The sequence below is a fragment of the Strix aluco genome, chromosome 11 (assembly GCF_031877795.1).
Source record: "Strix aluco isolate bStrAlu1 chromosome 11, bStrAlu1.hap1, whole genome shotgun sequence".
Classification (NCBI taxonomy): domain Eukaryota; kingdom Metazoa; phylum Chordata; class Aves; order Strigiformes; family Strigidae; genus Strix; species Strix aluco.
In genome coordinates, this window is record NC_133941.1 from 24,255,511 (window position 1) to 24,281,055 (window position 25,545).

General features: G+C 41.6%; 1 protein-coding gene across 12 annotated transcripts in view; it reads right to left on the bottom strand.

The window, feature by feature from the left end:
- Positions 1–1,176: 1,176 nt before the first annotated feature.
- WNK2 (WNK lysine deficient protein kinase 2) overlaps positions 1,177–25,545 on the bottom strand; it is a 114,479-nt gene continuing 90,110 nt past the window's right edge. For 7 of the 12 annotated variants that reach the window (XM_074836737.1, XM_074836746.1, XM_074836740.1 and 4 more), the window contains 3 exons: positions 20,488–20,532; positions 18,698–18,951; positions 8,177–10,360 (listed from right to left, as the gene is read on the bottom strand). In XM_074836737.1, the coding sequence (XP_074692838.1) occupies positions 10,010–10,360; positions 18,698–18,951; positions 20,488–20,532 (650 nt within the window). In that variant the 3' untranslated portion in view covers positions 8,177–10,009. Of the gene's footprint in view, positions 2,375–8,176; positions 10,361–18,695; positions 18,952–20,487; positions 20,533–25,545 lie in introns of those variants that run through there. The other 5 variants (XM_074836744.1, XM_074836747.1, XM_074836745.1 and 2 more) reach the window with 5 other exon arrangements.

Genomic DNA, 25,545 nt, shown 5'->3' on the forward strand with positions numbered 1-25,545 from the left:
ACTCTAAACTTGAATGTTAGCATGACATCAGATTGAGAGAACATTTGTTATTGCTCTGCAAGGAAGAGAGAAACTAGAGACAGCGGGTAGGGAGAAGAAGCACCAAAGCCCAGCTCTTCCTCCTTAGAGGATCTCATTCAACAGTTCGTACTGGAGGAGCTCAAGGACCCTTTGCACCTCTTAGGGCTTTTATTTCAAACTGCAATGCAAGCAGTAAATATGTGGGCTACACACCAAAACAGATCAGCCTTTTGCAGAAGAGATTATCTAAAGCTCGGCAGGCTTATCAGAGGTTGGGAGCAACCCCCGTCTAGGGTTTGTCACAATTTCTACTCTTAATCTTTAATCCTGATACTAATCCTTATATTTAATCTGAATATTAATAGATTATTTTCAAAATACTTATCTGGAGACAGGCCCATTGGCTTCCTGCAGCCATAGCCATGGAGGAGCCCAAAGGTCTGCTGGAGGCGCGAAGAGGGTCAGGCATCAGAAAAACTGATGAAGGCTGCCCACGCAGAAGATGACCTGGACCCCAGGAGACCCAGCAAGGGATTTCTCTGGAGAAAGCAGCCTTTTAAACTTACAGGGAATAAAAATCTCAGGTGAGGGCACAGTGTTTTGTGGCCATGATCACTGGAATGGTGACTCATCCCCAGAGAAGCACGTCAGGGATGTGACACCCTTGTCCCCTGTACCCAGCGTGCTGGCAATGCCAGCAGTGGCATGCAGGACTGGCGGGCAAGGGAGGTGTATTCACAGCCAAGTGAAAGATAACAGCAAGCAAAAAAGAAAATGAAAGGTGTAGCACGCAGTTGGACCCCACATCTCCCACCCATTAGGAAAGGGAAACAGCTCTGGTCCCTCCTACAAGCAGGAAAGCCCAAGGCAAGCAACAATTTAGCAACAGCCTTTATCACTTATCTAGCCCCTGCTCTCATGCAGGAGATCAGTTTCATTTCCTTAGACGAGGACAGGACAGGAGGGACCCCAGAGAAGCACAAAGTTAACACAAATACATGTATTTTGGCACTGGGGCTTCAAAACTCTGAATTTACAAACTGTTTGAATGGTTCCTTGCCTAAGGACTCTTGAGCTTCAGCAATATCTCTAAATCCACCTGCGCTCTCATCAGCAAGAGAAGCCAAGGTGGAAAGGAAATAGGGAACAACAGCATCAAAATAAGATTTATTATTTAGAACCAAGACTTGGAAGAGACAGACATGGCAGATAACAACAAAACAATACGCCAGGCTCCAGCTGGGAGAAAGGACTGTACTGAATGACTTATGAGCAAATAGAAATTCCTGTTTCTCTGGTATCAAAAACAAGAGTGAAAAGGTCAGAACATCATGGTCTGGAACTGTTTAAGAGGGAAGCAACTGAGGTCCTTGGGTGCATAGCACAGCAGCAGAGGGTTGGAAGAGTTTGGGGCCCAAGCGTAACAGCAAGAGCAGCACACTTTCCCACTCCTTAGGAACAGTGCTAAAACCCATCTTTCTGAAAAAAAGTTGAGTAGTCCTTTATAATAAATGATTACTCATGAGATTATTGCTACAAACTACTTTGTACATCACCTCAACCCAGGAGACAGCTGAAACCCATCGTCAGTGAATCAAGAAAAAGAAATCTCCCACTACATAATTTTAGCTTCTTGAAGGCACTTTAAAGTCTTTTAAAAATTGCTCCAATTACCGACTCATCTGTAGAAGGATTTTAGTCTTATATTTAAAATTAGAAGTGACTCGAGAACTGTATTTAACTCTGGCAAGAAAATGTGGCTGGTCTATAAGAAAAAGAAAGAGGTAAAAAGGGAAGTGACAAGTACAAACTTGCTCTCTGGTGAAGCCTCTGTAGGTGTTTTTACTTGATCTAAGCGGATTTAAGAGAGCATTATCTTTACAAAAGAACTGTGAGAAATTTAAATGGAATTGGAACTTATCTTCTTTGTACTAGAATCTGAATATGAGTGCCTAGCTTATCTTTTGGAAAATTATTTAAAGTACAATTGTAATGTGTGAAACAAAAAGTATTTGAAGGAGTGCCTCCTCCTCCTCCCTCTTCTCCAGCCACTGCTCACGGGAACCTGGCTCACAACAGAAGGGAACAATTTTGAACAAAATCCTTTTCCCCCAAAATAATTCTCCTTTATTTTTTTGCATAACATTTTTGTATTTCCAACTATAAATAAAAAAATGATTAGAAAGAAGTTACAAAATTGTGTTGAGTGGACCAGAACGGCACAGAATTTCTCACACATGATAAATCACTTCCCATCTTCCTCTTCCTCCTCCTTAGCCATGGCAGGGCCTCGTGCTTGGCACCGTAGCTGAGGGGGCCACGCGTCAGTTGCTGACGATCTCATTTTCAGAATCTAAAAAAAAAAAAAAATAATCTGTATATGGATTTCACATATAGGAAAACGCAAACAAAACCCAAAAGGGCCACATGAGATTGCAGACCCAGAACACGCAGAAGATTCTTCTGCCAGAGCGTGTCAGCCGCTGTGCACGTTTTGGGTACCGCAGGGAAACAGAAACTGAAATCCTCTGTTAACGTATCACCTGCGTTGTACTCATAGTCTAGAAACAAACATATTTATGTTGGTTGCAGAACCCAAGCACCTTGTGGAGTCACTCAGACTGCAGACCCAGTTCCCACAGGGGAAGAACTAGTCTCACAGGAACAGAAACAGAGAAAGCCAGCAAAGATGCCCAGTGTTTGTCTCAGTTTATGGGGCTCTCTTGCTGAGTAGGGAAGGGAGAGAGACACGGTGCTGCACGGCAGCTGGCAGCCACCACAGGAGGCTGCTGAAGGGGTGGCAGGACGTCTGGGGCAAGTCACGGGCACCGGCTCTGGTCCCTGCAGGCTCAGCAGCACGGCCCAAGCTCGCCTCCCTTGTCTGACAAACAGGACCAAGCCTAGGATCCTCCTCCCACCTGGGAAGCAGGGATGGCACACCCCACACCAGTGGGAATGGGATCCATCAGTCCCCACCACCCTTCGCAGGGCGAGATGACTGGCCAGACGTGAAAGGGCACAAAGATGCCGAGGGCTTGAAGTGACCGTACCAGAACAAAACGCAACGAGGGTGCCAAGAGCACAGCACAAGGCTGAAGCAGCAGCAGGCCAGGGTGCCACCATGCATCCCCCCCATGCCGCAGCACATGCCCCACCACTACACATCGGCTGTGCTGGTGACGTGCTCACAGTGACATGCACCACAGCCCTTCACTCTACGGCACGGAAACATGCACAGCGTCGTTGGATCTGCAAGCATATATGGATTTTATATAGCATACAGTTTGCTAGATGCTTTCAGAAAAAAACCGCAGTGAGTCTCTTAGAACAGCAGGGAGGGCAAGGGACATCAGGGGAAAGTGCACTGTGCAAACAGACGTCATCTGTGTCTGGCATAGCTCCTGGTGGGTCTCCATGTGTTAGGCTTTGCTTTTATTAAATGCGGTCCCAATTTTTTCACCCCTGTATTTCTTGCTCTGTCTGCTCATAGGGAGAACCACTTTTAAAGGAAGTGAAAAAATCATGCCTTGATTGTAAATTCCTCCCCAAGCTTCTGATCAACATCAGTTCTACAGATCCACCTGAACCCACCATTGTTCTCAGCATCTGCTCACTATTGACCAGCATTTGGCACAGAAGTTCATCCAGCAAAACAAGACAAAATTAACTATCTCCAGGTAACAGGGGAAAGCCTTAAGTCAGCAGTGGGCCTGACCCCTGGCTACCCCACAGATCAGCCATAAAGCCAAACCCAGAGCAAGCTCTCCAGGTGCCTGACTCTTCACACGAACCCTCTCAGATGTTTATCCCACATCCCAAGGACAACCTCTTGACTTCTTACTCTGAAGTCGATCTGAACTTTCAATCAAAGACTGAAAGGACAACAGCACTGAAGAGATCAGCGAACTCAGTTATACGCAAAATTGTCTCTGTGTTGGGGAGAACTACGGGAAAAAGGCAGCGATTACACATCTTGTAGCTACTGACTAACAGTGAGAAAGATATTAGATACAGTCTATCTAGCCTGATAAACAAAAAGTGAATGCTGAGCAAGTTTTTACCTTATTTGCAAAGTAATTAAAAAACCAAACAACACACAAGTAAATACTTTTTTTGGGTATTTTATGTCAGACCTAAAGAACACCCATTTGATGAGGACTGGCAGCTGGTTATTTATTCTTAAGTTTCCTAGGTTTTTACAAAGTGTCAAAGCCCTGAATATCTCAGAAAAACTATGACAGACACAAAAAGGTCCCCAGAAGAGTGGCTCAAGAGGCTCTTGCCATGCCCGTCCTATCACCTGAAGCTCCTCGAGAGCAATGGTGCTGTAGCTGCACTCAGTGTCGCCTCAATAATGAAAGGCCAAGTATGGGGATCTGCTTCTTTCAGAGAGGGAAAAAAACATCCTAACTTTTCCTTCTGCCTTGTTAATGTGCAGATACAACACACTAAATATATGGTGTGAATCCATCCAGTAGCACTACATCAAATGAAATAAATCCAAGTTTCCCTTGCTCACCAGACTTTGAAAAACCAAGAAATCGTCACAAGAATTTCATTGTTATAACAGGTACTTTATCAAAATCGTAGGTTGTCTTCTATGCATAGCTTCTCCACACTTATCAAGCAAAATCTAAAGCTTTGCATGTAAGATGGAAGGGCTTGAATTACGCAGCCTCTAAATTCTTCATGTGAAAGATATTGCAGGGGAGAAGTTTTACAGTCAAATATAGATCCAAGTGTACACAGCGACAATCTTGACAGTACACTACAACTATCGCTGAAAAAAGAGCAGAAAGGGCCACATAATTTACAGAAGTTGCTGCCTCCTGGTATAAGCTTGCCTTTCAGATGAATCAGTTATAAGTAATCTATTTACCTACGCAGCTAACGTCAGCATCACAGTACATCCAAATCCCTCTGAGCAACAAATTCTTTCCTAACGCAGAATTTGTAACCTGACAGCTCCTAAAATCCATTTCATTATGTTGCGCTTCTGAGCTTATCTGCATTAATAAAAGAACCGGGACAGTCAGGGGCTGGAACATCATTTTCCTGCTGCATCTGCAGGGATGGCTTCACAAACAGAGCTACCTGAAAAATCAAGTATCATCCCAGCGAAAAGTCATCAACATGTGTAAGTCACAACACAATTCCAGTCTGATCAATGGTTCATTTCAGGAGTATATAGACAGGAAAATAATTGTATTTACCAGGTTCCTTCCGAAGAAACACCACATGGATCAGCACACTAGACAGCTTCCCCAAATACTCAACTGAAGCTCAGCCCGCTTAAGCACCAGCCAGCCACAGCCCAACACCAAAAATCAAAGAAATGCTTCTCAAGGATTTAATCAATAACAAATAACCATAGCAAGACATTCCACAATTATGGTTTTGCTGTTTTGTAAATTCAATCCCACAGCAAGATACTCGTCTGCGACGACGAAGAGCACGTGAACTCCCTGCACATATACTCTGCAGAGAGACCTTGACCACATTCAGCAACCACACACCTCTCCAGCACCGCCATCCTTCTCCACAGACATCACCAGAAATCGGGGACTGAGAAGTGCAGACAAGGAACCAGATAACACAAGGAAACCTCACTAAGGTATTAAACACAGTCATAAATTATTTCATTTGTGACTTCTGTCTCCAAGCCAACATTTTCAACAGCATCTATTGAAAACTCAGGTGGGGGCTAGTTGGCAGCAAGGCAGGAATCTACGTAGGTGTTTGCCATACTAGCTAACATCCAAGACATCAGTCATAAAAATGCTCAAACACTTCGCTTAATTAGGGGGGGACAGGGAAAGCAATGCTGAGGTCATGGTTTCAGAAGGGAGACTTCTGATTACAACTCTCCAAAGCCAACTTCTGAAGAATGTAGGAGGACAGATGTTTTTCCTACTCAAACATGCACTAACTGAACAATACCGACACGGACCCACCAAGTGCTAAGTCCATGGGGCTTGTTTGGAAAAATTCTGAATGTTCTAGAATTGAAAATAGTGCACTGGGATGACAAAAAAACCTGCTCGAAGAGCAACTATTGACAAAGCCAAGTTAAACTAATGACTGATTCAAAAGTATTAGTGGTTTCCTTCCACAAATACCAAATGGCAAAGCCTGCAACTTGATTAAGAAATTCATTTCAGAAATACTGCCATTTAGCATGAGGCGCCCTATTCCTGAACACTAATATCTCTGTAGGAGCAAAGAGAGTGCCCCATTTGGCCCATTCAATCCCTCATCTTGTCTTTGATACAAGCCAATGTCAAATATTTCAGAGAAAAAGTAAAGTAGTTATACAGTAGACAGCAAAAAAGGATCACTTTGGAGATAGGTGTAAAGTAATAGTTAAGTAGTATTTGCTCATTAAAGTTGTGGAATGAAGACCAGAGTTAAACATGCAAAGAAACTGCAAGGGCCAATTTTACATCATTCTTTGGAATGAAATGTGTGTCAGGGAGGTTGAATCAGGATTTGCAAAAGACCCTTAAACCACTCGAATGTTTCTCCCTGCCATCTCCAGCTGCCCGCTTTGTATCCCTGCAGCAGACAAGCAGCGACGGTGGCAGCAGCTCTCCCCCCTGCTCAGCCCCGCTCCAAGCAAGCCGGGGATGGGGTGGGAAAGCAGGATGTGATTATGCATTTAGATACTCCATCATGATGCACGGCAATCGGAAAGCCAAATTAATGGCATATGGGCAAACTTAATTTGGCATTTCTGAACTACCGGGTGCATGACTTGGCAGTTTAAAACATTCTTTCAATATTCGTATTAAGTTTCTGTAACTTCTATAAGATTGAAAACTGGGGGATCTGTGAGCTCCCTCATGGAAAACTCGTCTTTGAAGCTGAAGATCCATAGTGACTTCACAGGCGTCCTTGCAGAGCAGTGCTGGCGCCGTCGGAAGATGCAGAGCTACAGGACACAGCTGCGGGCCTGCAGCCAATGAGGCGAGGAATTCTACTCAGTGTGTTTGACCTGTTTGTTGCACATCAAAGCAATATTCAAAGTCAGGAATAAAATTAGTTGTTCTGGGATCTGCAGGGGAATGTCTTTTTGGGTATAGTACAGACCCCCCCACTTCTGATGGTGCAGACTCAGGTCCCTCTTGCTTCTTTGCTCAGCTTTTGCTCAAGAAGTTGTCCCATTTAATCTCATGTCATTTGCTTAATAGCCACTGAGGGTCAAAGCACCCTTTGACATGATGGAGGGCAATAAAACATAGCTTGAAGTTAATAGTCAGAATAATTGCAGCCAAGGCAGCTATCAGAAAATTAAAATCATGAATAGCGAAATACAAACATCAACCTCTGAGCCATTATTCGGCCCCAATACCAGCTAAAGACGCAATAGTTAGGAACACACCCCTGGAAATGTGAAAGCTGCGTTTAAGCCCCTCTCACACAGGCCACCCCTCCTGCCCGCCGCGGGCTCTGCCGGGTGCCCAGCACATGCAGCGCGGCCCCGGCCTGAGGGAGAGAGCAGGGAGCGCAGCCCTGCAGCCAGAGGCAGCACACAGAGCAAAGCCGCACGGGTCAGCTGCGCGGGGAGACAGAAGCAGGAGTATGAAACCTCCAGTCCTTTCCTAATTTGTCCTGCAGCCTACGCCCGTGATGGCAACTGCCAAGGGGGTGCTTGCATCAGGGCCGAACCTCACATCCTTGCTTCCTCGCATTTAAATGATGCCAGGATAAAGTTAAAAGGGCTCCCCTAGCACTTTTCAGTGTAGGAGAGACACAGTCCACGTGCCTCTTTCACCACCGACCAAACTCTAACATCCTCCTGTGTACCACCAGCAATCCTGGTGTACCATCTGCTTAAAAGAACTCGTTAAATGTTCCAGTCTCGTCTGCTCTGCAGCAGCATAACAGCAGAAACACTGCAGCGGGCAGGGGATTTCAAGCAACGTAACCTGCGTGGTGGCACTACATGACTTCTGGAGCACTGTTTCACTTCTACAGCTGCCAAGAGGTGGGACGTGTCAGTTATGGGCAGAACCTGAGAAACAGTGGAGGCATCCCATCTGCTCCTTCTATACAAATCAAGGGATAATAGTCTGGAAAACAAATGTAGAGTTACCCGGAACAGCTGGGAATCAACAGTTCTACATTTTAGAAAAACACTGGGTTTTTCACACAATTTTCAAGCACAAAATGTTTATTTTTCTTCTTTTTAATCTATACAATTTCTCGGGGTTTTTAGTGCCACTGACTTTGTCAGTATACAAGGGATGGACTATACAACAGGCAATTAGCGACATAAACTGTAAGATTCAGTGCAAGCCGAAGGAAAACTGGTGTGAGAACATATTTTCCATGTTTGCTCATGAAGCATACAGACATGAATCTAAAAAACCCAAACAAATTAAAGATACACGTTACAGAGAACAGAAATCTCTTACTACAGTAAGTATTTTGCCCAGGCAGAAGACTCTGCATAATTGTCTATAAAATTCAATTCTAACTGAATTGATGGAATAATATATTCAAAGGGTACAAACAAAATAATTTAGACAGATATAATGCTCAAAGTACAATAGAACTATACAATTCACAGCTTGGCAGCACAAGACATCTCTGTCCTTCAGCAGACAGTATAAAATGTCATTGCAGTAGAGATACAGAGCGACGTGCCTTCAGATGTGACCGCCTGGTTCGTGACCTGTGCCTGTAACGCTCTCCCTTAGCGCTTTCGAGGGAAAGGAGACTTACCATCAGCAAATCAGTTTTAGTGGTTATCTTGTGCCTTTAGACTGAGAGGTGCAGGTGGAGACTTTATGCACAAACAGGCAAAAAGCAACTTTCAAACAGGAGAGAGGTGTCCATGCCACCTAGAGTGCAAACTTAATTAAAACTAAAAAATAAAAAATAATAGTTTTCAAGTAAAAGGTGGTGAGATTCCAAAACTGAAGTATCAGATATGAAAAAGAATAGCTTCACATTATTATTCTGTTTCAGTACTAAATACTACTAGCACATCAGTGGCAAAACACCATTCTTAACCCCGGTGGCCGAACCGAAGCCAGAATACATGCAAGTGCTGTACTTACATGGTTCTTACAGTAACCTGGAGATATGTTCTCCTACAATCAAGATTTCAGTTAGATTTCTTCACTTATGAAGCATGCATGAATTTGTAATTTAACTAAATTATAAAAGCCCAGTAGGGGAAAGAAAATGTAATACCATTTGCTGCTGATCCCGAAAAAAATGCATTTGCCTGCCTGTTAGAGAAACAAGTTGCTGTCCACAACAACTTTACCAAAAACTGGGGAAGAGAATGAATTGCACTGCCTGAAGCTATTGCCTGTCCTTATATACAACTTACTTGGATCACTCTGTAAATGCTCCTATTTTAAAATGTGCATTTCACTACTCCTTGTACAAACACAAACACCTTTTTGATTGGCATCTCAAACAAAACTCACAATTATTTTTTTTTTAAAAGCTTCGGAAATGAAAAATTTAACCTGTGGACTAAAATAAAAGCATTTACAGCAGAATGAAACTAATGAAGAACGTTGACTGTAAACCTCCAATATCTTTGCAAATAAAAAGAACTCCCAAGCAGATTGTAAATAAAATACACCTTTCAAATAATTTTACATCTCTTTCCAGCTGAAACTGAAAAGCTGAAATTCAAGGCACTGTACTCCTGCAGGGGTTAGTACAATATTCTAGTCATCAATTCAAGTACATCGACTTTAAGAATCGCGAGTGTAAAACATCAGAACACAACATAATAAAGTGTCTTCAGCAATGAAATATAAGCAAATATTGCCATAACAAACAAACTATCTTGTGTGAAACCATTTCACAGTGATTGCTGGATGCAGTGTATGGCTGTGTACGCTAGCAGGCCTGACCAGACCGCAGCCTCGTCCAACACATATGGCATCTACAGACCAAACGCTCCACGTGACAGTGCCGGAATCCTCGTCACCCGCGGCGAGGCACCCGCCAGGCACCCACACTACGTCATCCGCAGGTGCGGGCCGGGCGGCTCAGCAGCGGGGCGCTGCAGCGGCACCGGGTACATCTGCAAGCAGGTTTTGCCGAGAGGCGAGAACCGTGCGATGCTGGGAGCCCCGACAATCCTGGGCTGCGCAGCCGGCCTCGGCCACGGCATGCCGTAAACAGGCGTGGGGAACACTCCTCCGTACGGACAGAGAGGCATCGCGTACGGTGTCACCATGCCCGAGAGGGCAGGCCCTGGCATGGCCACTGCTGGGGACGGCGAAGCTCCAGGAGCTAATGCAGCGGGCAAGGGGCAAGACACTGGAACAACGCACTTTTTCCCCAATCCCATTCTTACTGAATTAACCTACGAAAAGAAAAATACAAAAAGCATCGCTATTAAGCTCCTCTTTCCCCACCTGCCACCGGCACTGCTGGCGTGCCGAGACACGCGTGTGTGTGCTGAGACACGCGAGTGTGTGCCAGCACCGTGGCAGCATGACCCCTGCCGGCACCCCTGCCCCGCCTTGGGCACCCGCAGGTGGGCTGTCAGCGCCAGGTAGGGGAGCACAGGGGGGCACGGTGTCCTTGGAGCTTGGGGGGTGGGTTTTTCTATTTTTTTTTTTTCTTTTAAATTGTTTTTCTTTTTTTTGTTTTTGTTTGTTTGTGGGGTTTTGTTTTTTAAAGACAAAAAAATTGGAAATTGCTAAGAAAGGTCGATATGGGGAGAAGGAGAAAGCTGTCTGAATATAATCCTACTATTAAGGAGGCAGGAAGCATCACTGAACGGGTGAGAATGGAACAACACAAAAAGCCGTGAAAAGCCACAAGTATCCAAAGGAACTCAAGTATCTTTTATACCCCGACTTGTGCATAAGAGCAAATAAACTAAATGCAGGATTAACCCAAATCTCATATTCTTACAGCCATCCTCAGAACAGGCTTTAAAAATTCTAGCACGTATTTCTGTAAAAAGTTGTTTTGTCTGGCCTCACTGAACTAAGGGTAGCAAAGAACAGAAAGATACCTGCCAGGGCAGTTAAATACCCAGCACTGGTGGTGCTTGAGACCAGGCAAGGTAAACCAGCAAGGACACGGGGGGAGTAGCTCCTGTCTCAGGGGCGTCCAGAACCAATTCCAGGGATTTTTTAAAAATGCTATTAACATCCAGTTCAGTTATTCAGTTTTTGCATGCAAGGGGCAGGGAAAGAGCTCTCCTTCCTAAACACAGGGACGGTGGAGCATCCCAAATTATATGCTCCATCATGCGCAATACCACGGAAACAATCATTATCCAAAATGCTGCCCACTCCCTCTGCGGATGGCATTTGCAGCAGTTCATTATGTTTTTAATTTCACAGAATTTACAGCTCCCTGCCGTGGTTCCCACCAAGCCAGCACCTGTTCATGGTGTAAGAAAAAAAAAGGGTATTATTTAAGTCGGGGAATTTTCTATTGATTTGGTATTTCACATTAAATCAATAAAATTGGTATGAAAGTGAAATTTCAGCAGAAAAAAATGAATATATGTATATACATGTGGAATGCAGTAAGCACGTTTCTGATTTTAGTATCTCTTCTCAATTAAAATAAAAATGGCAATGTCACTCTGGGATTTACTGCTTTGGGGCATTAACCCGTGCTCCAAAGCAAATTTTAGAAAAACAGAAAAATACCTGATATCCTTCTTCATTTTACTGCCTCCAGTTCTAATCTGAAACCTGAATCTGATGGTGAGCATCCAACTAAGAGAAACATCTGCTTCAGTACAATGAGTTTAACATTATTTACGTATAAAAATCCACCAAAATTAACAGCAGAAACCAAAGAACAAGAAACAGAGAAACTAAGGACATATTTAAGACCTGAAGTCTTCTTTAAGCTATTACTAGACACTTGTTTTAACATCCTCAGAATGACGGTTTCCACCAAACTAGACAACTGAGTGGATGACAATGGACACCCATAAATGTACCAAAATATATAATTGCTTATACAAGCACTAGACTATAGTGAAAATGTAAAGTGACATTTTACAATTTTTAAATAGGATCACTTGCTAACTTGAAAAAGTTTATTTTCAGTTCTTTGAAAATAGTGAGAAATCTACCTCTACCAGATTCATGTTTCTTGACTTTTTCATTCTCAGCTAAATTACTCAGTAAAGCAGCAGAAAGCAGCAGCTGTACTTAAGGTTACGTATGTGCAACCAGGAATAAAACTGCATCGTGCTCCAAAACCAACCATTACACATACTTATTGAAACCTGTTAATGTTGTGACAAATGCACATTAATGATTTAAGGTTCCTTCCTCTACCTTTGTTGTATACTTCAACACACACTTTAAGCAAAACACACACTTTAAGAGGCAACAAGACATCTAGCTCTTGTGTCTTCCCCTGGATTGAAGTCTCTTGGGTCAAAGCTATTTTTTTAACCATCATCTTTTAACCAGCTATGACAACTCAACACCGATGGAGGCTGAAACAACCCATTTCTTCCTGCATGTGGATGCCGACAGAAACATCAAAATCAATGTGCACCAGAAGAGTCCTCAAAAGAGCACAAGGAGCCACGGATTTCCCAGCTCTGGGCAAGTCATGAGACTACAAGTCACTTGTTCATAAATAAAATTCAAAGGGAAGCAGATGGACATTCACAGAGCGATGGACAAGGTGTGTAGCTACGCCAGGGTCAAAGTCATAGCTGTGACCAGAACTAGCTCAGCATTTCAATCAATCAGGCTGGTATTTTAATGGAAGTATGGCGAAGGAAGCTCCTGAGACGCGTGGCACAGCCAGGTGCCCTGTCAACGGTAAGGCTATTTTACCCCTGAGCACAAGCCCTACAGCTGCTGCGGGGGCTGAAGCTCACAAGTGAAGCTGTGAGCCCATAAGTTCTCCCATCACTCACGGGCTGGCCAATTCTGTGCTGAAAGGACACATTTGTTATCTGTAGCTCCATGCTTGCCCAGGTGACCTCTCCTCTTAGCTATTACCTTGTCATTTTTGCAAGTTTGTTCAAAAGGTGCCAGTTCTGGCCCAAAGCTGTTGATTCCAAGATGTGCATCAACTACAGCACACTATATCCTAGTGGGCACAAGGCTTCAGCTTCCAGTGCATTTTCTGGGCTTTGGTATTCTACCCACAGCTTGAAGATATGGGTGTTGTTTCTTTTATACTGAAGATACCTTGAGAATTGAAAACAACTGGTACAACATCAGCCTCCTGTATCCAGCTCTAACAACCAGTGCTTAGAGATCACTGAAAAACAAAAGATCTTTATAGCCATAGCCTGCAGTCATACAGGACAAGTGTTCAGGGTTTATTTAAAATACTCTAATACTCCTGCAGGAGTGTAAAGCAGAAGTGGTCTTTTCGCTTCCTAATTCAACTTTAGATGATGCAACACTACTCATGAGGAATGAGACTGATTATATGATTTAGCCAGCTATGGATGGCATTACTTCATTTTTAGTATTACAATATTAATTTACTTCTGTTTGTTCTGCTGCCCGTCTAGAGCCTAGTAAAGTCAGCTGCCTTGGCCTTAATGAGGCTGATAAGGTAGACACAGTCTCAAACTTAATGAATTTAACAAATGCACTGCAAAATTTATGTCTGTCATCACTACGTAACAAAAATCTGTCAGCTAGAGATATTTAATAGGTTCTAGGTTTTTTTTGGAAAGAAGACTGGGTTGACATCCTAAAATGTGTCCTATATTATATGCGAAAGAAGTGAAATTCCCCTCCTCTTTCCCTCTGCATCTCAATTAACCTCCTCTATAGAAGCAATATACTTACTGAACGAACACCTCTGGCAGCATCTCTGTCTGCTGCCTTTGTACGTCTGCTCAGCCGCCTCCTCTCCTGCACTTGCCAACCTCTCCCTGCACTCAGCCTCTGCCCTGAGGGCTTCTAGAAGTCCCTGCCACGTAAGAGCCACCTCTTGCTCCTGCTTCCCCAAATGCCTGCCTTCTGCTGCCAGTCCTTCCCTTGCTGCCATTTATTCCTGTTCCCCCAAATAGTCACACATACTCATTTAGAAAACAAGAAAAATATATACACAAAGAAGAACATACACAAAAACATGTGAAAATGAAACAAATCCCACTGGACAAAGGCTATGGTAGTTCAGAAAAAAAAATAAATTGTTCTTTGGACTTCTTTAAAACTCTCCACCTTGTTCTCATGCTTTACCAAGCAAGCTGTAAAGTGCCATTTTAGCAATATTCATACTTAGGCTACTGTGAAATTATATAGCTGAGAGTTGTGTTTGACTTATTATAAATATGTTTTTACATTAGAACAGATGAAACCAGGTAATTCTGTGAAAGCTGACCGTAACTATCACAACCCATTCTAAAAATGCAGGATTTAGATTGTTTTTCTTCCAGCTACGTTTTGATGGCTACATTATTAGCATTACTGTTTTACTTCTGTATGGTCCAACTACCATTGAAACAAAATTGAATCACAGGACAAGGTTGGAGCTGGCTGCCAACATGAGCAGGGCAAGGATGCTAATACATCGTTATCACCTTTTTCCAGTTTGCTGAAAACCCAGTTATTAGGTGCTACTGAAGATTTGTGTTTGTTCTCTTCCAGGTTCCTGGAAAGCTATTCTGACATTCAGACCAAGAAGGCGGTGTCGAATAGTTTCAAACACAGATTCATCCTGTTGTTTATTATTCTTCCAATCCAATGGAGACGGAGGACACAGTAAAAGGTGTTAATAGTCCTTCCGCTCCGTTTTTATGTCTGTGGCTATCTCCAGAAAGCCTACTTCCAGGCAGCCAGCTCATTAAAATCAAGATGTACTAAATACAAACAGATGTGCAGTTATTACTGATGGTGTCTAAGGCCCAGCACACGTCACCAACTGACATAGACCTGCATGTTCACAGAAACAACCTTATTATGGACTTGGAACATGTTTACAGCTTTTTTGGGGTAATAGTTTTTTCTTTAAAACCCATGGAGCTACCTAACGGTATGAGGAATAGAAAACATTTTTGGTAAGCCCTTTATTCCCAGGCATCTTCAAATAATGCTCTTAACTACACAATATTCAGCACTCTTTACACACAGGACAGCTCATGTTCCTAAGCATATTCCTTGACTGATGATAACCACAATTACCTGTAAAAAGGATTATTTCATCATGTCTTCCACATGGATGAGCATGAGAGGAATAACTATCATCAGCCAGTTTGACTTCAGTTCTTCCTAATATCTCCTATTACATTTCAAATTACTGGTGATGAGAATCTACATGTTTAAATAAAACATTTGAAAAGGAACATATCAGTGCTCCTGTGACATAACTGGATGCCTGAAGGCTCCCCCCTAAACTTCTAATATGTATCAACCAGTATTTGCAGCCAAACTGACAGGTAACTTCCACAGAAACAAAGCAGAATTTAAAGTCTTCCTCTGCATCCCAATCATTTTATTGCTTTCTACACTTCTGGTAAAGAGGATGAAAATAAACCCACTAACTGTTATTAAACACACCACCCATTTATCTTCCAAGCTTATTTCCAACCTTAAAGAGTAGCCTTCACTTAGTTAAAAAAAGGTACCAATAATATTTTGTATTCACACAGCAAACAATTTGCTGATGCTGGTACAAGCATCTCAAGCAAAAAAGGTAACTTGGGAAAGTTAGTCCTCTGTTTCCAGGGTGAAAGAGAAGATGACACACAGGTCCCCTGCATATTAATAACAGTGGGGGGACAGTAAGAGAAAATAATAAATTAAGAAATAAAATTACCCCTAACCAATAAGGCCCAGAGATTGAAAAAAACCCCAAATAGAGAGTAGAAAGGGGCCATTTGATTTGATGCCTTCTTTGTCATACCTTGTATAACGGAAGCCCTAAACTTCCACCCCAGGAGGATGCTCATGACCTATGTGGCCTCCGAGTCACACACAAGAGCTCTGTGCAGTCCTAATTCCAGGGGACCTTCAACCAACAAAGCACCACGGGACAACCCACATCATTCCTACTCCTGTTTAAAACCCTTCAAGGAGACATCTTTCTGTCCAGTAACCTCCAGAGACAATTTAGAAGTGAAGGTATGAATCCTGCTTCCCTCCTGCCTCTCATTTCCAATCATTGTATGGGACCAACAATAGCTTCTCCTAAAACAAAACATCCAGTCTGAAGATGAAACAACCTGCCCCAACAGTTTTTTGCTGGTTTGTTGCAGTAAAAAAACCAGGTGTAAGAATCACCACACTTCCAGTTTATCTAGCCTTTATTCCCAACATAATACCTTATAACAACTTTCTCTGATGCACTGGAAATCTGTTTAGTGCTCCTTGCTCTTTTCTTGCAAAGGCATTTTTGTATTTGATCAAAAAGATGACAGAAAGATGGTGTTAACAGATGGACTGAAGAAGTACAGCCTGAGCTTTATATGCTCCCTGTTAGAAAGCTATTTTTTCCATCCTTTATGTGATTTCCTGAGTTCTTTTTGTCTTTTCAATACCATTTTAAAAGGTGGACTCAACGGTGATTCGGTGCAGGTATAACATCTCCCCATGTAATTCATCCCTCCAAGCACTGATGTTATGGGTCACTTGTCTGGCTGTCCAGACTAAGGGTCCTTTCACACAATTTCCTTCCTCCTCTTTTGGATATTTTTCTCCCAACAACACGAAGTCCTCTCCTTCCTTAAATTCAATTTCCCCTTTAGGGCGAATTTCAAAAGGTACAAACAGCAGAATGACGCTCAACAACAAAAACAATCCTTGTAAAAGTCTTAAACCATATCCACTGCCCTGTTTTAAATCATTTGTGGCATGCTGTGCCATCTTCATGGCCAAAATACCCCAACAATAACCACACTAGGAATATTTACCATCTACCTTTGCCTCTCTTCTGCAGCCCACAGGGTCCTGCAAGGACCTTATGCACAAAACCACCCAGGGCAAGCTGGTGTGGGGCTCGCAAGGTCTCCAGCTGACAAGGAATGGCATGAAATGAAGAGCAAGGAATCCCAGCCTCTCTAAGCTCTTGGTAAATTATCTCTAAAAGACTTCAATCAGCCTTGTTAATTCCTCAAAACTGCCATGTTCTAGAAAGAAATAAACCCTCTAAAATCAGCATATTGAGACACGGACATTCCTGTTCCTCTCACAGCAATATTCTGCCTTCTCCATAGGCTTTGAAACAGAGACACCAAGACAGGTAAAATTAACCCTAAATTGATGTTAATGTGCAATTTAAATAAGCAAAATAACTACAGTTTTCCAGAGTTATAAGTGGGCAAAACACTCCCTTCAAATACTTGAAACTACTGCAGGAGTCTCAGGGAAAAGATCAAGCTGCAAAAAGCACATCAAAAGAGAATAAAAAGTGACTTCAAAGAACAAATTCTGTGCCCTCACCATTACTTTCTAGAAATCTTCAATTTGTGTTTACTAGCACCTCCTTTGACTTATTTTATGAGAACTAATAGGGTCTTAAGTAGTTGTCGCTGTTACTCCAGAATGGGTTTACAGTGGTTAAACCATCGCTATGGAGAAGAATTATTTACTCTGTTTTTTGTCCATTTATGGCAATTAAGAATTGACATAAAATTGCTTAATACATTTTCACAAATGCTTTTCCCTGTGAAGTCGGTGACCCTACTAACTCCGAACCAGCAGGTACCAAATCAGATGCATTAGCACGTTTCCTGCTTTGGCATGTCTCACCTCATGAATAACTACAGAGCTACTACTGCTGCATATAAGTTTTTTTCCTTCTACATGCCAAAAAGGCAATGGTTTACTGTGCAGATCCAGTTATCTGGTTTTCAAGGGATTACAAAGCAGACCCTCACTGGTTTTGTTTTCATTATTTCTCTGCTTTTAAAAATAATTTATTTTCCTCTACTTTGGCTCAATTACCAGTCTTCCAAAAAAATGAATCCAGCAAAAATTATTAGTCAAAGAATCATCCAACTATGAGGAGGAGGAAGAGGAAACCCAGACCAGGGTGGGACACAACTGTAAACTGGGATTCTACATTCATTTTTGTGCTTGCCTCCATATCATCACTGAGCGATGAAAACAAGCACTGAACGCAGACACAAATGCATATCACAATGCTTTTTTCCTGCTACTGAAAATAACAGGGGACAAATGGGGGCGCTTCCAATTTCCATTTTGTTGTAGCTTACTTTCACATCTTTTCTGAAGATGGCATTTTCACGAGGCAGATAGCCTTAAAGATGCCCAGTACAACAAGGAAGGGTCAGAAACACGCCCATCTGTCCCCTATCTCAGCACAGTGCTCACTCCTCTTCCACTAAAACAAAGGCTCGTGACCACCAAGCCACCAGCCCAGCCACTGTTCTGCCTAAGGAAAATTAATATTAAACATCAAAAAGAAAACTTTAGGAATAGTTAAGATTTGAGCAACACATGGCTAATGGTATGAGTATTGCTGTAGATTGCTGTTAATAAGCAGTTTGCAATTTAAAAATATATATTTTATATATATATATTGCAGCCCATATATCCCTCAAGATTATTCCAAAAGGCAATTTTAAAAAAATATCTGGTTTAGTACTTAATGAAAAGAGATGGACAGTTATAGGAAGCATCTATCTGAAGCAACTTTAGTTTACGTTCTCCTCCAAATCTGAGTTCTGCAAAGGCTTTCAGACACATAGCAAAAGGTACGTTCTTCAAGGAGTGCCACTTACTCCACATGTCTCATTCTGTGTTTGCATGGGATTAGCCTTTGGCTCCATGTCTTGCCTTTTTTGGTTCTGCTTCAGTTGGTTTAAGGAAGGTTTTGTCTGTGCAGCTCCAACAGTTTTGCTTGTCCACTGGTCAACCAGCTTGTGAAGATCGTCTGTAAAAGTCCCTTTCTTGTTGTTACTGTTGTTGGCCTGAACCTGCAGGGTCGATTGTGGGAGGGGCTCAGGACACGTTACAAGACTGTTTGTCGAGGATCCTGGAAAATCACACACAAAGAAAGTTGACAATGGCATCTCTGCTTCCCCACTCCGCTGCTCAAACAGTTTCTCATCTACTGCAATACAAATGGTGGCTTTTCTGACTTTTAACCCTCCCCCGCTTTTCTACAGAACACCTTTGCTTAAAGAAATGGTCCAAGTCCAATGCGTTCATATTTTCTATCACATTATGTTACCTCAGCCACTAGCTGTTGGGCTCACAACTTCTCTCTAGGTGAAATGAATGACTCCGAGAGGAGAAACAAATGCAGTCCCAGTAACACTGACAGCCCAAGGCTTACAGTCCCTTCAGAGGAGACTACCACGAGAGAGTGGGAGGCAGTGCTTAAACTGCACGCATTTAAAATATGAATTTACCATTTATTTCACTTGTATAAGTTTACTGTCCTCCTGGAAAAATGTAATTGTCATATAGATTACAAGTAGGGTTGGCTACAATGCCTCAAAGGCTCTGGGAACCCACAATCTCTCGATGGTGTTAGGAACATTTACTCTACCATCTGCATATTTTTTTTTTGGAAAAAACGCATCCGGACCATGAATGTACAGAACAAAGAGGAGAGAGGAGGACATAAGTGGGTGTGTAAGTTTCTGAGACAAAAATAAAGATACAGAACTTTTGGTATAGATAAAAGCAGACAGGAAGAGTATTGACAGAGATTTAATATTATATATTCACCTATATCTAGAAGAACTAGGAAAAAAAAAATCTGTCATGTTTAAGTGTTGGTGACTACAAGTCTGACACAGCAAGACCAGCAGGAAACAGCAACTGAAGGTGCCTGAATTTGACCTAAGCATAAAATATAAAGTAACTTTTCAGCTAACATATTTGATATAGCTAAAGATTTAAAATAAAGACCATCTCTCCAAGCAAAAAGTTCATAGAACTGTAGTAAAATTATTATATAAACAAACATGAACATTCAGTCTTCTTTTCTCTGTTAATCAGTTACCAGCCAATGAAACCGAGTAAACTAATTAGTCCTATAGTTATATAAAATACGTTAATAACCTTTAAATGATCATGCATTCAACCTGCAACATAACTTCTAAGTGAATACTGCTCATTTCCTTTTCCTTTGCCTGGGGGAAAGGGACCAGTGAGAAAAATAAGTATTTTGACAGGAAAGCTCTTCAATTAGTGTTTAATATTTCATGCAGCTCAACAGGAACGAGATCCTTTTAAGCTATAAATTCCTCCAGCAGAGAACTGCAGTCATATAAAGGTGTGTATTTCAGAAAGACAAACACTGAATCCAGTTTTCTCGCCGCATGCGTGCAGTCTCACACACACAGAATACCACAACTGTCTTGCAGCATGCGTGGTTCCCAAGACATCAACAGCACATGCATTACTATGAAAGTATCACAATTTATACAGTCTAATTTCAGACCAGTGTAAGTGCATCAGCTCTATTTCTTAGACAACTAGCTTTTAGTAAAAATTAAAAAAAGCAAAAAACATCCCATGCCATGAAGGAAATACTGAGAAACAAAAATGGGATAGTTACTACTACTGTGATCTTTGCCTAGACATAGTCGTTTCAAGGTGGACCCTACAAGGTAAAACAATACAAGACATACAGAATTAGGTAAGACTAAACACAACAAATCTGACGGACAAGCTTCTGTACTTTTAAGCAATCAAAAAGTAGTTATTATGCAAGAAAGGACAGACAAAGTCAGCAGTTCAGGTGAGTAAAGGAAGTCTAAATAACTGGACAGCTCAAACCTTTCTTAATGTGCAGCCATTCAGAAGCTTTGAGAAGTACAATAGCATGCCAAAAGCAAGGTCCCATGACTTAAAGATGCATTTGGTTTTGGGGGGTTTTGGTGGATTTTGTTCATTTGTTTGTGGGGGGTTTTTTGTCTTTTTTTTTTTTTTTTCCAAATCGCCTTGGCTTCCTAATAGGAGGTTTTGATTCCTACTCTACTTATGCAGGAAATGATGTCAATTCAGTTTGTGATAGGAGGCCAAAAATGCTTTCAGGAACAAGTCAAGCTAGTCTGGCTGCAAAAGACAAACTGTAAAACAACCCTAAAAGTCCTGTTTTACAAGTCCAAAAAGATACATTGTTCTGCAGGTCTGAGGCCAATTGTTTCCAAATGCTTTATTAGTACGATTTGTGTCTACATGTGCAATTCTGAACTTTAATTGAAAGTAACCATGAATGAGTTTCCCTTATGCCTTGTCCAAGTGCAGAAAAATAATCCAGCAGAGTAGCTGAGTTTTCATTTAACCAAACTACGTGTTGTTTTTTTTTTTTATTATCTTATTACATCCTTCATCATGATTTTACATATTCTGTTAAGAGTGCCAGAAGCGTACTGAGAACCCTACTTGACCGTCAGATCTCGCCAGACATAAGCACCATTTCTATTTGAGTGCCAAATTTCCTGAAAGGTATTTTGGACTTGGTAAGAAGAGTATCATTATGGTATGGGAGGAGATGAACATCTGACATGGGGCATGGCAAGTTTATTGTGAAGAAGCACTTGAAAACATGAGCAAAATCAGAGTGGGGCAAAAATCAAGATAGAGGATGGATGTGCTTTTTCTCTACAGCAAACTGGTGTCGATAATTTATGTTATTATGCCAGAAATGCAGCTTTAAACTCAGATTGCAGGTCCAGGTTGACATAGGCTCTGAATGAGTCTTCAATGGAGAGAAGAGATACATCAGTCAGAGACTGAGGAAGAGAAAGTAAAGAAAAGAGGGAGGGAAAAAAAGGGAGAAGAAATGTTTGTGCTTTGATATGGGTGGCATGAGGAGGAACAGAAGGACTGCTTTGAAAGATTTTCTTATTATTTCATTTCACTTAGTTTCTATTCCAGGAAAATCAGAAGGACATGACTACACTAATGTCTTATGCAAGCATGACCAAGTTTAGTTTCTCATCCCAAAGCCTAGGTAACAAATACAAGTAAAAGCCTAGATAACAAATACAAGTCACATTCACAGCTCAATCTGCATTGTACTTTTAAATTTTTTCCCCTCTTTTCCCTCAGATATACCTTACCTTGCCTACCTCAAAGTTAGCTAGCAACTCCCATTATGGAAACATCAGTGGCTGTAATCCTAAAATGCTATTTTGTTAACTATCCTTCACCATTTCTGCATGTAGCAATAGGTAGTGTTTAGCACAATATGTATGCAAATGAAAAGCAACTGCCTGCAAAAAATAAAAGCAGGCAGCTGACTACAGTACGTGCTCAAATGCATGTAAAAATGTTTAATCACCAACCCCTCTGCTTCCTGAGAACCAAGTCACAAGTTTATATGCACCTCGGGTGCCAAGTCAAACCTGGGGCCCCCTTATGTGTGGGGAAGTAACAGAGAACAGTGATACTAGACAGATTCACAAAATACCCATGTGAGTGGAGCCAACATTAAGGAAAATATTACAGGAGAGTCAATCACCAAAAAGAGAGCTATTTCTTCCAAACTGTATCACTCCAGCATGTTGCTTGGGAGATGAGAAACATGATCTAAGTGGTGATATTGCCTGAAGTAGGGACCGACAATCATTGATTATGGTTGGTTTTAAATTCAAATGCAATTTAAAATGCACATGGTAAACCTAATTCACCAGATTAATTGTATTACTTCTAAAATCAAGGTGTTTAATAGCTGCAAAGTCGAGGAGATGAATCATAATTATGATTTAATTTAAGGCTGCAAAAGTTCAGCAGAGTGTTTTACCTCCAATTCCAGATTTCTCATCTGAAAAATTAAGTAGCTATTATATCATACAGGACAGAAAAAATCCACTCTCCCATGTTTGCCCTCTAACAGCTGACAAAAATCTTGAAAGCTAAAATAGAACTGAAATGGCAATAAATTGTTAGACCATTTCCATAATCACATACGCACATACAATATATTAATTACTACAGACCTGACAAAAATCGCTTTACACAAGATTACAAGTCTAAGCCAAATGGAGTTTTTGAAAATTCCACTCACAATCAGCGCAAACTCTTCCCTAAGATGCCCTTGCAATTTGACCCAGGGAAGGAGCTCAGGCTAAAATGATGTTGAAGCCCATCCAAAATACTTTCTTCCATGAAAAGTGCAAAGGAGAAGTCAATACTGGACATGGGGAACAGAACAAGAAGCTGTTCTGGAAGAACACTGTGAAAGTGTTCAAGTTTGATGGAACCAGGGCAAAATATTTGTAAAACTATCTTTAATGTATCTAAAAAGCTGAATGCATCTTTTAAAAGCGTGCTGCTAATACAGTACAGGCCTCGCACTGGAATATCCAAGCTCCCCAAAGAGCAGTTTTTCCCTTATTCAGAGCATTTCTGAAAATCCAGCACAACTTCTCCCAACAGCTCTCAAACAAACAAGAAACGCCAGGGACAGCTCGACTTGCGGAACAGCCCCGGGCCCCTGCGCACGCTCCTCGCTCAAGTGTGCGGCGAAGACGCAAACGTATTGCACGCCTAGTCCAAAGGCTTGGCTCTGCCTGCGTGCTGGGTCAGCCTATGTCCCTTCCAGAGGGGAAGGAGCACGAGCCAGCTGGCGTTCCCAGCAGCAGCATCTAGCAGTATTTTTCCTGAGACCCGTGGTCACGGCTGCTCTGGACGCCGGCTCCATGGAATCACCAGCCGTACAGCCTTTCAGCAGCAGTCCCATCCCAGCAGGTCTTTGGGGAACGATGCAGCTGCGTGCAGCCTCTTCTTCATCCCTTCACACACACACTACCAACCTGTTGGACTCATGGGGAAAACAAGCTAAAATAACCTCCTGTCCTCATCAAAATCTACCAGCAACTCAGCTGTGGAAAAAATGTCTAGCGGCTCAAGTGACAAGTATTATTAAAACTAAGCTGCACTCTCTGAGCAGTGGTGACTTTGGAGGGATGTGTCAGGAATAAAGCGCCTGAAACTCAGTCCATCTCCTCATATGACTCAGAAATGGGGGAGCGCAAACCTACTCTCCAAACACTTCGCCCAGAAGAAACCGAGAAGAGAGCATATGGGCTGAGAACAGAAAGCAATTAGTCGTGCTGAGTTATTTAAGCATCGGGGAAACTTCACGATTTGAAGGATTTACATATTCCCTTGGTTTCATTCACAATATCCATGCACCCAAACATTTTTAATATGCTGGTTTTTAATTGCCATCTTCCAGTCTTTTTGCATCCTACTGAATAATAATTCTGTGAAAGATTAATGAAACAGCTTCTGGGAATTACATGGGCAGAGGAAGAAACTACTATCTCCATTATAATATCAAATGGGAGAATTTGTGAACTGAGAATTCCCCTGAGGTTCTCAGAAAAAAATCCCTGAACACAGAATTGTCTCATGACTTCAACAGTCATTAAAAACTTGCATTATAATCAATTCAGTATGCCGAGCAGTAAACATCAGTTTTCAAGAATCTGAGTGCTTGGACTTTCAGGGACCTCAAACAAAAAAGAAATCAAGATTATTTTTAAAAATATTGTTTATTCATAAAATTAGGAGAAGTGTATTTGAGTGGTCTTGTGCCTTTGATCTGTACCACTTGGATAATGATGAGCAATGTAGAACTCCAATGGGAGATCTGATATTAATGCAAATGAGCAGTTAGTTAACCAAATATTTTCTCAAGAACATTATTAGCCTTTCTAATGTTATATGTAAGTGGCCTATAGTACCTGTTCAGCACAACATATCTTTATTGTACAAGCAAAATCTGTTTGCCTAAAAAGCAGCATATATGATTGGTAAAAAGGTCTTAATTTTTTAATTAAATAGCTTGATATCATTTGGTTGAATTGCCAATTACTTTAGAAGTCATACAAATAGGGTACAATTAGCAGGTGCACAATGATTTGAAACAAAAAATACTGGATCCTAGCAATCCATTTCAAAGTATCATCTGAAAATCTGATATTGCTTTTTACTTATTTATGCTTTGATGAACTGCTAATTGACTTCATCTCTGAGGTCACATAAGGTCATAAGAAAATAAACTGAGTGAAGTGCTTCAGCCAGATCAGCTTACACAAAAAAAAGTTGATGGTACTCTCCCTTGGAGTAACCAGATCTTCCTGCTGCTTACGAGTATATAAAAAATTGCTCACTTAAAAGTAATTAAAGTGAATGCATGGGGAAAAGCCCACCTAGAAAACAGATTTTGAACGAACTAGCTGGAGCACTATTGTCTCAGCATTTCCACATGCAAAGAGCAGGGGGAAAAAAAGAAAATAGAGTGGATATAAACAGTACTGTATATCGTGTTAATACAGCCCTTGTATGGAAGTTATACCCTTCAGTGACCTTCTAGTATTGTATCAGCTTGCTACATGCATGTCTTCATAGTCCAAACATGTGTGAAAGAGACCATTCGTCTACAGAAGGATGGATTTCTTTTTGTTGTCGCTGGAACCAGGACAGCAGACATGTATATTTGCCACATTGCAAATAAAGTTACTTCAACATAAATCACATAAAGTACAAAAGCTTTGATAAGTCCAGGGTAAAATTTACCATAAAGCTATATAATAAATGATGAGATCTTCCACACATGCTTTTGGTGCCCAGGCACGAGCCAAAAGCAGTGCAAAAAAAG